We start from the raw sequence: 14,197 nt of genomic DNA, 5'->3' as shown, positions 1-14,197 counted from the left end.
TTCTAAGTCTTTCTTGGTGTTATCTAAATCAGAAGTTACTATAGGCGAAGAGATATCAACACTTAGTTTCCCTTCAACCTTTCATCCTATTAATTCTTCTACTTGTTTTTCTAAGCCATTCAAATTTATAAGCTCTGCAGTCATTAACTTTTCTTTGAAGTTCTGTTCTACGGTTTCCACCCGTGATTTGACCCCTGAAATTTGCGCCTGTACTAGGGGGAGCAACTTATCTTGTTTCTGGACATTGGTTTTTAGTGTAGTTAATTCTCGTTCGACCACATCAAATGTAACATTACATCGGACAATTCTTTTTTCAATTTTTTTTTTCCATTCTTACATCTGATTACTTAGGATATTAACTTGAGCCTCTAGTTTTGTGTTTTGCAAATCTAACTTAGAGTTTAATTCTGTCTTCAGTTCATCCTGTTTTGTGTTCTGTTATTCAAACTGTGCTTTTATAAACCTCATTAATTCGCCTAAATCTGGCCCCTATTTTTCAATTCCCATAGCCCCAACAGACTCCATGGATTGATGTTCTTTTTCCATTGTGTTTTGTTTTGCCTTTAATCTAGTCATCATTAAAAGTACACTCGCTTATTTCCACAACCCCCCACACTTCACAAACAATCAAAGGTCAGTAGTATCTCACCTGGCGTCGGTGTACGGCAGCGTCAGCGTCGATGGACGGCGGCGCCGGCGTAGGTGGACAACAGCGTCGGCTTTTGTGGACGGCTGCGTCTTCGTTGGTGTGATGCAACGTCGGCATTGGTGTACGGCGGCGTCAGTGTTTGTAGACAGCGGCATTGGCGATTTGAGACTAACTGCAGCGTTGTGCGATTTTCTTGATTCCCTTAATCATTTCACCATTTATCAACATGATATTTCTGGATTAGTATCGTTGAATCGCTCTTCAGCCTTGCTGTTATCGGTTGCTATGGCAACTCCCAACTCTCTCTCTCTCTCTCTCTCTCTCTCTCTCTCTCTCTCTCTCTCTCTGTCCTTAGCTTCTTCTTTAATATTTCCCCTTCTTTCTCAGGTCCTGTCACAGTCGCCACGTTCTTGCGGTGGCCCGGTGTAATATTAAGCTCTCTCTATACAGCTTAAACTTTTTCGTGGACTTACTTGTTGAAGAATGCTGGTTCTGCTTTCTTGCAGCGCCGATGTCTTCTGCTAGCACCGGATGTTTCTCCGAAGATTTCACTACTAGGAAGGGGAAATTTTCACTCTCTCGCTCTCTCTTCTTTTTTTTAAAAAAATATGCTACTCTTGAAATATCATTCAATGCACCAGAACATATTAATTTCCACTTTGTACAAGAAAAACAACTAAACTTTATAACATAAGCCCACACATTACCAGGCACCCAGAATCAGTTAATTACACATTTTTGAACACAATTAATACATAAGCTTTCATCGTGGCTGACTATCCACGTCCAGTCCATGTAGTCTCAAAAGCAGTTCAACGTCTAATAAACAGTCACTATTTCGAGTCTCTCCATTTGTTTTTTAACACATTACTCTTTGCAGCCGGCCACGGAGCTTCTGGGCCGTATTTGCTTATTCTTGGCAGGTCGCGCTGAACACTTGCCGGTGCCGTCAAATTATCTCCCTTCCAGTTTCACCTGCACAAACAATAAATGGGTGCAGTATCTCATGCTCATCCTTACGCCCTGCTTTAAAATAACGCGTGTTCGAAACGGCTGGAAAACAAGTGTCTCCAGACTTTTGTAAAATTCTGGGGGCACTACAACACATTCACTTTACACCCTTGTTAGGATGTGAAAATCTATCAGGATATAACCTAATGTACCATTTACATCACTTTCGTTTTGAGAAAACTGTGCATCACAACGATTTTAATCTTTGAAGCACTAATGGGTGTTTCTCTAGATAATGACGAGTTTGCCTCTATTTCATTGTCCGTAACTTCACACCCCATATGTTGAACACAGTGTTTCCCTTTATTCGAATATCTATTACTGTGAAACCCATGTTTCATAAAAACACTTCATTTTGGCATCATACTGTACTTTTTGAGAAATTTACCAATCTGTTCGTCATTTTTCCTCTAGAAAACTTTAGCACTTTGACATACAATGTATGTTTATACTATAAATGAAATGTCGTGTGGCTAGGGCCTCCCGTCGGGTAGACCGTTCGCCTGGTGCAGGACTTTCGATTTGACGCCACTTCGGCGACCTGCGTGTCGAGTTTATACTACGAAACAATACGATACTGTTCTTGACAGTGCTGCCAATACAAACACATAATTTAACCTTTATAACACAGCAATCCACAACCTTCTATATAAAACATTACCAATTTTATTAGATCTTGAAGTAATACACCTAAAAATTTTAACATTTTCAACCGGTGTAGATTATATTTAAAAATTAAAATAAAATACTTCCCATGTGAGTGATATAGATATCATTTTATTCAGGAAACTGCAAATTTTGTAATGAAATAAAAATCCAAAAATGTGAAAAAAAAATTTTTACTGTTCCAACTCCCCTTAAGTGGAAATGCATTGAGGAAAGTGGAGGGAGGAGTGTGAGTACAGTAAAAAGTAAAGAATGTTGCAGGATGCAATTGTAAAGTAAAGTATTCTAACTTACGTTAAAACTATTATAAGGCCATAAACACATAATCATACATATAGTAATAAAGTTAACATGTAAACATGCTGTGATAAATGTATGTGACGAGAGATGCTTGCATGGGTCATTGTATAGTGAAAAATGTAGAGTAACAAGAGTGAGTAAAATCAGTATCTCCACAAAATATAAAATGGGGGAAAGAAACACATGTGAACAAATAATGTATATTAGAATTTTGAGGTTTGGGCGGCTTGTAAAGGCTACTGGCAAACACACGAAGATTTTATGCACAATATAGGTTTGAAGCGGCGTAGGGTATGTCCCTTTGTACCAGTTGTTAGGGTTTATTCTTGTTCCATTCATGTATGGAGCACAGGAGGATTGATTGAATGTCCCAGTGCCTGCAGTAATTATTCTAATCTTATCCTCAAGATCCCTTTGTGAGTGATACATATGGGGTTCTAGTATACTCATAGATTTACAGCCTATTCTTGAAACTTTGTTAATAGACTTTCTCAGGGTAGATTACACTTGAGCAATATTCTAGAACTGTTGCATGAGTGATCTGTAAGCAGTCTCATTTGTAGACTGATTGCACTTCCCCAGCACTCTACCAATAAACTGAAGTCTACCACCTGCTTTATCCATGACTGAACCTTTGTGATCTTTCCATTTCATATCCTGACAAAGTGTTACACGCAGATATTTGCACGAGTTTGGCCTATGTGAAATGCAAAATTTTATGTTTCTGAACATTTAAAGCAAGTTGCCAATCTCTGCACCTATCTCTGCACACACTTGAGCAATATTCTAGAACTGTTGCACGAGTGATCTGTAAGCAGTCTCATTTGTAGACTGATTGCACTTCCCCAGCACTCTACCAATAAACTGAAGTCTACCACCTGCTTTATCCATGACTGAACCTTTGTGATCTTTCCATTTCATATCCTGACAAAGTGTTACACGCAGATATTTGCACGAGTTTGGCCTATGTGAAATGCAAAATTTTATGTTTCTGAACATTTAAAGCAAGTTGCCAATCTCTGCACCTATCTCTGCACACACTTGAGCAATATTCTAGAACTGTTGCATGAGTGATCTGTAAGCAGTCTCATTTGTAGACTGATTGCACTTCCCCAGCACTCTACCAATAAACTGAAGTCTACCACCTGCTTTATCCATGACTGAACCTTTGTGATCTTTCCATTTCATATCCTGACAAAGTGTTACACGCAGATATTTGCACGAGTTTGGCCTATGTGAAATGCAAAATTTTATGTTTCTGAACATTTAAAGCAAGTTGCCAATCTCTGCACCTATCTCTGCACACACTTGAGCAATATTCTAGAACTGTTGCACGAGTGATCTGTAAGCAGTCTCATTTGTAGACTGATTGCACTTCCCCAGCACTCTACCAATAAACTGAAGTCTACCACCTGCTTTATCCATGACTGAACCTTTGTGATCTTTCCATTTCATATCCTAACAAAGTGTTACACGCAGATATTTGCACGAGTTTGGCCTATGTGAAATGCAAAATTTTATGTTTCTGAACATTTAAAGCAAGTTGCCAATCTCTGCACCACTTTGAAATCTTATCAAGATGTGACAGAATATTTATGCAGCTTCTCTCATGTAGTACTTCATTATAGATAACTGCACGCTCTGCAGAAAGTCTGAGGTTACTATTAATATTCTCTACAAGGTCATTAATATACAACATGAACAGCAAGAGCCCCCAACACACATCCCTGGTGCACACACGAAGTAACTTCTACATCTGACGATGACTCTGCATCCAGCCTAACATGTTCTGTCCGTCCTACCAAGAAGTCCTCAATCCAGCCATAAATTTCACTTGATGCTCCATATGATTGTACTTTTGACAAGAAGTGTTTGTGTGGTACTGAGTCAAATGGTTTTTGGAAAATAAGAAATGCAGCATCTTCCTGATTCCCTTGATCCAAAACTTTCAGTGTGTCATATGAGAGAAGTACGAGTTGGGTTTCATATGATCAGTGTTTTTGGAATCCATGCTGGTTGGCATTGAGGATGTCATTCTGTTCAAGATACCTCATTATGTTTGAGCTCAAGAGTATGTTCTAAGATTCTACAACAAATCAGTGTCAAGGATATTGGATGGTAGTTTTGTGAATCACTTGTACTACCCTTCTTTTAGATGGGTGTGACCTGTGCCTTTTTCCATGAACTGGGCACAGGATTTTGTTTGAGGGATGTAACATATATTTTAATTAGAAGAGGGGCTAACTCAGCTGCCAACTCAGTATAGAATCTGTTGGATTCCATTACGCTGTGAAGCTTTGTTCAGTTTTAACAATTTCAGCTGTTTCTCAATGCCACTGACACTAATACTTACTTTTCCATCATCATTTCAATGGTACAAGGATTAAATTGGGGCAATTCTCCTGGGTTTTCCTTGCTAAAGGAGCATTTGAAAATAGAGTTAAGCATATCAGCTTTTGCTTTGCTGTCCTCAGTTTCAGCTCTTGTCTTATTCGCTAGGGACTGAACATTAACTCTGGTGCTACTAACAGCCTTTACATATGATCAGAATTTCTTTGGATTCTGTGACAATATTCTGCTACGGTAGTCATTGAAGGGATTATATTGCTCTCTTGACAGCCAAACGTGTTTCATTCAGCATCTCTCTATCTATAGCCCTACACTCTGTTGTACACATATTATACAGTATAATCTGTTTTTAGCCGTTTCTTTGCAGTGACTGTGTACCATGGAAGTTCCCTCTCATTATGGACTGGTTTACTGGGTACAGTGTGTGGTCAACTATTCTTTTAAACTTGAGCCATGGTTCCTCTACATGCTCCTTCCCTGTTCTGAAATCTCGCGTGTCTTATTGAGAAATGACACTGCCAGTTTTTTTTATCTAGTTTACTGAGTTTATATATCTTTCTGCTTATTTTAGTTGTCCCTTTGTTGCCACAACCGCATCATGGTCACTGATTCCAGTTTCGATGTGGACATCCGCAGACGTCAGGGCTATTTGGTGGCACTAGCTCCAATATGCTTCCATCATGGGTGCAGTTCCTAACTATCTGTTCTATGTAGCTTTCAGAGAAGGCATTTACTACAGTTTTGCTCGATGTCTTTATCATACCCACAGCTACCAAAATGGTCATTTTCCCAATTTATTGTTGGACGATTAAAGTCTCCACCGATGATTACAGTACAATTGGGGAACTTGTTTACAAGTGAACTGAGGTTTTCTTTAACGTTTTTGGTAACATCCAGTTGTTATTTTATGCCCATCCCTGATACTGAATCTTCCCCAAACTGTCACATGCAGCTTTAATTTCTACCTTGGTAGTTTGAGTTTCTTGTCTGCCGTGACAAATACACCACCTCCATTCCCCATTTGCCTATCCTTTTGATATACTCTTGATTTTTCCCCAAAAATCTCACTACCATAAATTTCAGATTTCAACCAGCTTTCTGTACCTAGTATTATGTGAGCTTCACTGCTTTTCATGAGCACTTCAAACACTGGCACTTTGTTTTGAATGCTTCAACAGTTTACTGCTAGGATCGTAATACTCTCACCTGTGGATGGCATTTCCTTTGATCTTACACTGATATTTGTAGGTTTCCTACAGCTATTGTTATCTAGATTGGATGGAGACTCACCTATTTTTTAAAAAAAAACTCATGTGGACCCAACACACGGTCAGCTACATGAGTAACAGCCTCTGATATGAAGTTCACACCTGACCTGTTTAGGGGGACTCTACAGTTTTCAACCCTGTGGCACAAGTCTAGAAATTTGCAGCCTAGCTTGTCACAGAACTTTTGAAGTCTTTGGTTCAGTCATTCCACTCGACTCGGAACCAGAGGGCCACAATCAGTTCTGGTCAATCTTGCAAATTGTGAACTTTGTTGAAACGCCACACGCTAGGCTGGTCTTCTCAACCTGCTCTGCCAGTCACTGGAATGACCCAAGAATGACCTCGAAGCCCAGATGACAAACATCATTTGTTTCAGTGTGCACCACAAACTGCAGTTCATTGCACCCTGTTCCCTCAATGCCTCTTAAACATGTTGAATGAGGCCCCCTGGTGCACACAATGGGTGCACCTGGTGTCATTTCCTGTGTCTTGCTATCATTTCACTAAGGGGGACCATAATTCACCGTCGTTTGAACTGCCGACGATTAATGAATCCCTACCCTTTTGGGTTTGCCTCCTCCTGACACCGGACAAAACATGTTTCCCTGAAACCGGAGAAGTCAGTCCCACTGGCTCAGTTTCAGTGAAAGATAGCACCTCAAGCTTGTTGGTTAGGGGGGATCAGTACAACATCCTGTGTCCTCCATAGTGCTCATCCACTATGTTCGGCACACCTAGATCTACTATTGACACGCCACTCACAGTCAAGTGGACGATTAATGCCAGATTCTGTATTTTCTACACAGGAGACAGGGTATGAGTAGTGATGTGGACCGGGCATTTATAAATGAGCATTTGCCCGGGGAATTCGCAAAAGCAGTTTTAAATGCCCGAAATCTGGGCATTTATAAAAAATACTTTTTAAAGACTTAGTGCTAGAATGTATAATACACCATTTAAAATAAGGGATGGGATAATATGCCCACTCCCTATTTTAAAAAGTTAGTAAACGTTTTCACTTAAACCTTTACAAATCTTCCATTGCCTTTATTACTAAGAACACACTCTCTCTCTCTCTCTCTCTCTCTCTCTCTCTCTCTCTCTCACACACACACACACACACACACACACACACACACACCAGGAGCTCTTCCCTTCTGTGCTACGTATCTGTCCTCCTGATATTCTTTCCCCTCTCTGGGGAAACATGTGCAAATGCCTACTGCATATTCAGTCACTGATATTAGAACAATCTCTCCACTGTCCTTTATTCCTTTGTTCTTTTTTCGTTCCCCTTCTCCTATTCTTCCTTCGCTTTGGCGTTTGAGGTTCCTCTTTTTCTTCTTGCTCCCTGTGCACTCCTGAAGGCCAGCCCATGCATCTGACATATAACAGTTTACTGGGTAACATGTTATTCTCAGCCCCAGGTTAACAGGTAGGGTTTGCACATACCCTGGTAAAGGCCAAGCCCAGGGACAGTGATTGCCTGAGCTGCTACCTTCCTAAATTGCTGATTGGTCCCTGTGTCAGATGATTGGGAGGTGTGATCTGAGGTGTGAACAATCACCTAAGGTGCGTGTGCCTCCTCCTGAGGGGGGGCCCCGCAGTAGGAAGGAGTGCACCATCGGAGATGCAGGCAATCTTGGGGGATTTCTTGCAATGAGCCTATCATCTTCTTCAGAATCAATGTCTACTAAACATAAGCGTAATGAGGCTAAAGATTCAAATACTCTTCCAGCTGCACCACGGTTCCTCGTGGTTTCATGTACTGAAGATGGTGTCAGTTGCTACGGTAAATCTGTTTGTATTCACAAAGGTGTGGCCAGCCCTGTGAAATCCTGCTCTTGTTCACGAAATGGAACTTTGTTCGTAGAGACTACGTCTGATTCTCAAGCACAACAACTGCTTGCAGCTTCCCTCCTCCATGCATTCCTCATCGAAACAAGGCATGCAGCCATGGAAGCCCCACGTGTAGAGTGTGCAGAGGATACCAGTCCTCCAGCAGGTATTGTAGGCTTTCTCCAAATCGAAAAACACAGCCACAGTCTGGGATTCTGGGATATGACGTGAATGATCATTCAACCAAAGAAGTCTTGTAAACATGGGCACTAAAATGCAAACCTTAAGAGCGATAAGAAGTGCTCATAACTCTTTAAGATACATGTTTTAGAGCCCATGTTGACCAGACTTCCTTGCTTCAAATGATCGTTTTTGTCATACCCCTGAATATTGACCATTCCTCCTGGGACACACTGTGTGTTACAGCTATTTGTTATGAAATAGATGCTGCACTTCCTGTCTGTAAAAGTTACAATATTTAAGGTTCTGTATAAACCATTTAAAACTAACAGTTAGTATTTTTTTTACAGCATTCAGTCAGTGGACAAACAAAACCAAAAGAAGAGAAAGTGCAAACTGATGGCTCTTTCACAGCATCCACACCTGAATCAGAGAAGTAAGTCTAATTCTTTTTCAGAATGCATTATTCACCTACCGTATGAATCTCCCCAATATCAGAGATTACACGTCACACATTAGACCTATACTAATTCATTTTACAGTTGATGTGGAGTAGGAATTTCATGACATGGAAGGTAATTGCTGGTGGCAGTTTCCACCCGAAAGTATTTTTGCATCAGGTGGGTGGCTGTGACAAGTGATTGTGTGGTGTTCTTGTGTTAGTATAATTAATGACTATAGAATGAAAGCAGGAGAAAGACCTAAGCACAGTGTCTTAGCCTCTCAAACAGTAGAAGCGTAGCTGCGAAGCTCAACGCTTGCAGTACTGGTCTCGTAGGTGCCTGCTGGTACCTGCAGGGTGGCTGAAATGTGTGTTTTTTTCAGAAGTTATTAGTTATTTATGGGAAACTATAGTTGGAAATTTGTAACATTTTTTGGAGTTTCTGCCTTTAACACACAATTTTTGCTATTGAGTGTCGAAACTGGATATGCAGATGGAACTCCAACTCAGTTCTGTTTCTTGAGGGAAAGTAATTGAAAGATATTTATTATTTTCAAATACATAAGTAAACACATGATATTATGGTTTAAATTTCTTTCACAGCCAATTTGTATGACAATCAAACATATAAAACAGGATATCAAAGTGAAATTCGGTATTCATAGTGCACTAAGGAGTACACGCAAGTCAGTTAATGACTGTAAAGTGACAGTAATAAAGTTTTCAGCGGTAATGAATATTTCATCAGTGCCAGCCACTAACAACACTTTGTGTTCACAGTACAAACTACGAAGTCCGTAGACCCACTGAAGTTTAAGGTGTGTGGCAGTGCAGGTGAGCCATGGGGAGCCATCATCTGCTCTGAGTTGCACCCCAACCTTACCTATCTTCAAATTAATCTTACCTGCTGTCATCAACATTGCTGTCAGTGCCTCAATTATAAGACTCCCATTCTTCTTCTTCTTCTTGTTTTATTAAGTTATTTATTAATTAAATAAACACATTTGTCTTCATTTAAAAGTTTTTCTCTGTATAAAACTTAATTTTATAAATATCATATTTCAGTACAACCCTGACAAAACATAATACTTTATAAGACGTACAATGTAAATGTTTCAGACCCTCTAATATGACCAATTAGTTCACTGTCCTTTCATAACCACTTGTTGTTGACAGACAGAAAAATAACCCTCAGCCACAGATTGAAACTATTAGATTTTAAATAACTCTGCAGTATACATGTGAATCTGTAGTCTTTTGCCAAAGGTGTTTTATTTCTTTTTCCATAACTTCTTATTTATGGCACACACACAGACACATTTTTGTTTGGAAATTAATTTGCTAGTGGAGAATTCCTTGACATCAGCTGTATGATGTAGAGACCTACTACCCGTGCATGCATGCAATGCATGCACTGGTAGCTGAAGTGGTTAAGATGACTGCTGGCGATAAGGGAGAAATCTGGATTTGAGTCCCCATCCGGCACAAATTTTCATATCTCCAAGTTGAGTAGTAAATATATATCGAAATCAGGTGGATCATTTCATGTCAGCAACTAACCTTTGCCTCCCTGCTTGATCATCACAGATTTCGTTGAAATTTTAATTGAACATTCACTTATGTCCCCAGTATTGGAGGGCAGCATGGAGGGTAAAAATTGTGGAGGGAGACCAAGAGGTGAATACACTAAACAGATTCAGAAGGATGTAGGTTGCAGTAGGTACTGGGAGGTGAAGAACCTTGCACAGGATAGGGTAGCATGGATAGCTGCATCAAACCAGTCTCTGGACTGAAGACAACAACAACAACAACAACATAGTCACTTGTATGACTCCGTGTGCAACTTTACACTGAGCAAGTGTGAATTTATGGTGACTCTGAGCTGTTAGATGTCAGGCAGTATTTTGTTGAATCTGGTAATCTGATGTGTCATTCTTATATTTTGTAACCTTCTTCACACTTCTGTCCATGATATTTTCATCCTCAACTTATTTTGTCTGGAAACATATGGCACCCTGAATTTTCGATTTGAAAATCACGTGTTGTAAACATGCTTCTTGTACTACCATTTCTTTCAGACCCCTCTCCACTGGATCCAGTGTACCATGGTTCTCTTGTACACAACAAACTCTTATTATGTAACGTGTCAACATCCACTGGTCCATTCTAAGGATGTGTCCAAAGAATGTGATGAGTGTTGTATTTAACTGTAATAATTCAAAATCAAGAGACAGTAAGTTCTTTTGGACCAGTTGTCAGCATATGTGGTTGGACACTTCTAGATCTGTGGTTCCGATGGAAGTGTAAGCAAACGTCAATAAATTGCATCAAAATACAAGGATAATTGAAATGAAAATGTTAAAATTGCAATAAAATTACTAGAACTTGTACTATTGCTTTATCTTTTGGCTGGTGTGATCCTTCTGTTTGGACAAATCATCAAAGTTGACAGAACATTGTTGCAGTGCAGAAAAGTTGTCAGTGCAAAGATGGCCGTCCCATTCTCGCCTTGCATTGCAGTGGAGCAATGATCTATGATACATTACTTTAGAAGTGCAGCTGTTAAACCTGTGGGAATGCATCACAGGATGAAAGCACAGTATGAGGGTTTATGTGTGCCCCAGCAAAAAGTGTGCAAGTGCTACAGGAAATTTAAAAACTTCTGACCCAGACACATGACATAATGATGAACAGAAACATTATTGCAGTTAAAGAGCTTGTGAAGGAAACAGGTGCCTTACTGCAAATGAAGTAGCCACTGTTTTGAATATTGGTGTTGGTTCAGCACACAAGATTGCCCATGACATACTGCAATTCAGTGAAGTGTCTCCAAGACAGATGCGACGTTGATTGTCTGCTGAATTAAGAGAGATCATCGTATTGTTGCCTGTGAAGAACTTTTATGCCATTTCCAGGTCGAAAGTAAAAAAATTTCTGGGTATTTTTTTTTATCACCTCAGCTTGCTCTCCTGTGCCAACCTTTTCATCTAAGAGTAACACTTGCACCCAGTACCGTTCATTACTTATTGTATACATTCCAATCTCTAGTGTTTCCCTTCAGTTTATTACACATTTTTATTAGGCTGTTTTCTCGTCTGTTTGTTAAAAATTTTGAAATTGATTTATACTAACTTTCTCGACAATTTTACATTGAATGCAAGTTTTAAATTTGTTTTGCATAAAGACCATTCAGTTGTCACATATGTCGCGCTATGTATGTTTACTTTTGACTTGCAAAATGGTTATATCATGATAGTTTTGGGACTTGTTCTTTTTGCTTTTTTAAGTAAATTAGTTTTTAGGATGTGGTACACATTTCAGAAAATGCAGTAATGCCAGCCAGACTGTTGCCTGTAGCTATACCCTCTACCTGTCGATATATTTTGTTGTTAAAAGTGCAGAAATCTAAAATGTGTTAACTTCACAAACTTACCAGTTCTTTAATTTCACCTGTCTTGGTATTTTAAGTTAATCACTATTCTGAATATGACATTTTTCGGGGAAAGTATACAGGGCTTTTGATTCATTGTTAACTGTTTGTTGAGAATGTAAATATGACAATGTTCTTCACTATAGGAAGAATACTCTTCCAATGTCTCACAGTTTGTTGTCAGTAACACACTTTAATATATTTACAGACCTAAATGGCCACCAGTAAGGACACAGAATGACTTACTTGAAAATTACAATTTTGAATATTCACCATGGTATCCAAAGAAGCCATGGGACATCGAAACTGATAGATTGTAAGTATATATTAAAAGCTGCTGATTTTCTTTATTTTGTATCTTACCTGTAAATAATTCCGAGAATGAAAATAGCATATGTGTTTGCACTCAAATCATTTTCATTTCACCCCATGTAATAACTTAGGAGGTCAGTAAAAGAAAGTGCTAATCCATAAGAATGAATTTCAGGTTAATGCTTGCTATTCAAAAATATGAACGCTCTTTTTAGCTATATATATGGAGCTACGCATTATCAGCATCTGGTGCATTTGAAAATACAACAGGTAACGTAGGCAGAGTAAACTTCACTAAATGGAGGATTAGCATTTTTTTTCCACCGAGCCCTTTAGTTACTGTGTTTTGTACAGAGCTCTTTGTTTATTGTTGAATGTTCATTAGTTAGTTACATGTCCCATATATGATCTGTGTATATGCCTAATTTCTCATATCTTATCTTCATGGTCCTTATGCGCAGTGTATGTTGGAATCAAGTGTTCAGCAGTCAGCTTCAAATGCCGGTTCTCTAAGTATTCTCAACTGTGTTTCTCAAAAAGAACATTGCCTTACGTATAGGGATTTCCATTTGAGTTCCCGAAGCATCTCTGCAACATTGGCGTGTTGTTCGAACCTGACGGTAACAAATCTAGCAGTCCGCCTTTGGATTGTTTTGATATCTTCCTTTAATCCATCCTGGTACAGATCCTAAACACTTGAGCTGAACTCAAGAATAGGTCACACTAATGTCCTATATGCAGTCTTCTGTACAGATGAACCACACTTTTGTAGAATTGTGCCAATAAACCGTAGTCGACCATTAGCCCTTCCCGCCCCAATCCTCACATGCTCGTTTCATTTCTTATTGCTTTTTAACATTACAGCCAGGTATTGAAGTGACATGACTGTGTTAAGCAGGACACTACTAATGCTGTGTCCAAATGTTGCAGGTTTTTTTCCTACTCATCTGCATTAACTGAATGTTAATTGTTAGGAGGAGTTGTCCAGGAGAAATGATTTTAAATTATAGTTGAAACTTGCTTCACTACTTTTCAGGCATTTTATGTTATTGAGCAAATTGCAATTTGTGTTTGAATTTATTGTCTCAGAGCAATGTGATACCCCTTCGAAATTTGTTAAAACTAAGATAGTGGATTCAGCATGCAGCAGGTAGCTGGTTATAGGCTCGAAAATTACTCGGTGAGATGTGCATGCCATGTTAGTAGTTAAATATGCCAGCAAAAGGACACTTTACTTCCTTGCTGGTCAGATGTTTGCAAGTGGGGAAGAATGTGGGGAAAGCGTAGAACAGTGGGGCTCAAGGTTGGGACCAATGGAATGCAACTTCAGGGAAGCTATCAGAAGTACCATGCAAGAAGGAGAGTTAGAAGACAGGATAAAGACCACAGTGTGAGCGTGTGGTGAGCAGTTAATGTTAGCAGAGGTTACAGACATCACTATGATAGTGGAGAGGCAGATAGCCTTGGTCAGAGAACAGACGCTCACCCAAGGCAGTGGTACAGTGCCGCGAAACGTAAAGGAGCCCACAGAGTGCTTCAGTTGCAGGAAGCCATGCCATATCACATGAGACTGTCGCACAGCTAAAAGAATAGGAAAAGTTAGGCTGGTTGTATCAGTAAAATGCCAGGAAATGAAAACATCTTGAATAGTCAGATGATCACAATGTAAATAGCTAAGTCATAGAGGCCTGTGTGTGCAGCCTAAATCCATAACATGCTTTAAATGCAAATGAATTGGTCATTATGTGAGA

The 14,197-nt window shown here is 39.5% G+C and overlaps 1 protein-coding gene across 3 annotated transcripts in view; it reads left to right on the top strand.

The window, feature by feature from the left end:
• The window catches only part of LOC124717103, a 70,019-nt gene that overhangs the window by 13,910 nt on the left and 41,912 nt on the right, over positions 1-14,197 (top strand). For all 3 annotated transcript variants that reach the window (XM_047243812.1, XM_047243814.1, XM_047243813.1), the window contains 2 exons: positions 8,613-8,698; positions 12,343-12,450. In XM_047243812.1, coding sequence (XP_047099768.1) covers positions 8,613-8,698; positions 12,343-12,450 — 194 coding nt within the window. The remainder of the gene's footprint in view (positions 1-8,612; positions 8,699-12,342; positions 12,451-14,197) is intronic.

Source organism: Schistocerca piceifrons, chromosome 9 (genome assembly GCF_021461385.2).
Source record: "Schistocerca piceifrons isolate TAMUIC-IGC-003096 chromosome 9, iqSchPice1.1, whole genome shotgun sequence".
Lineage (NCBI taxonomy): Eukaryota > Metazoa > Arthropoda > Insecta > Orthoptera > Acrididae > Schistocerca > Schistocerca piceifrons.
The sequence above is the reverse complement of the archived record's forward strand: the minus strand, read 5'-3'. Positions and strand labels throughout refer to the sequence as shown.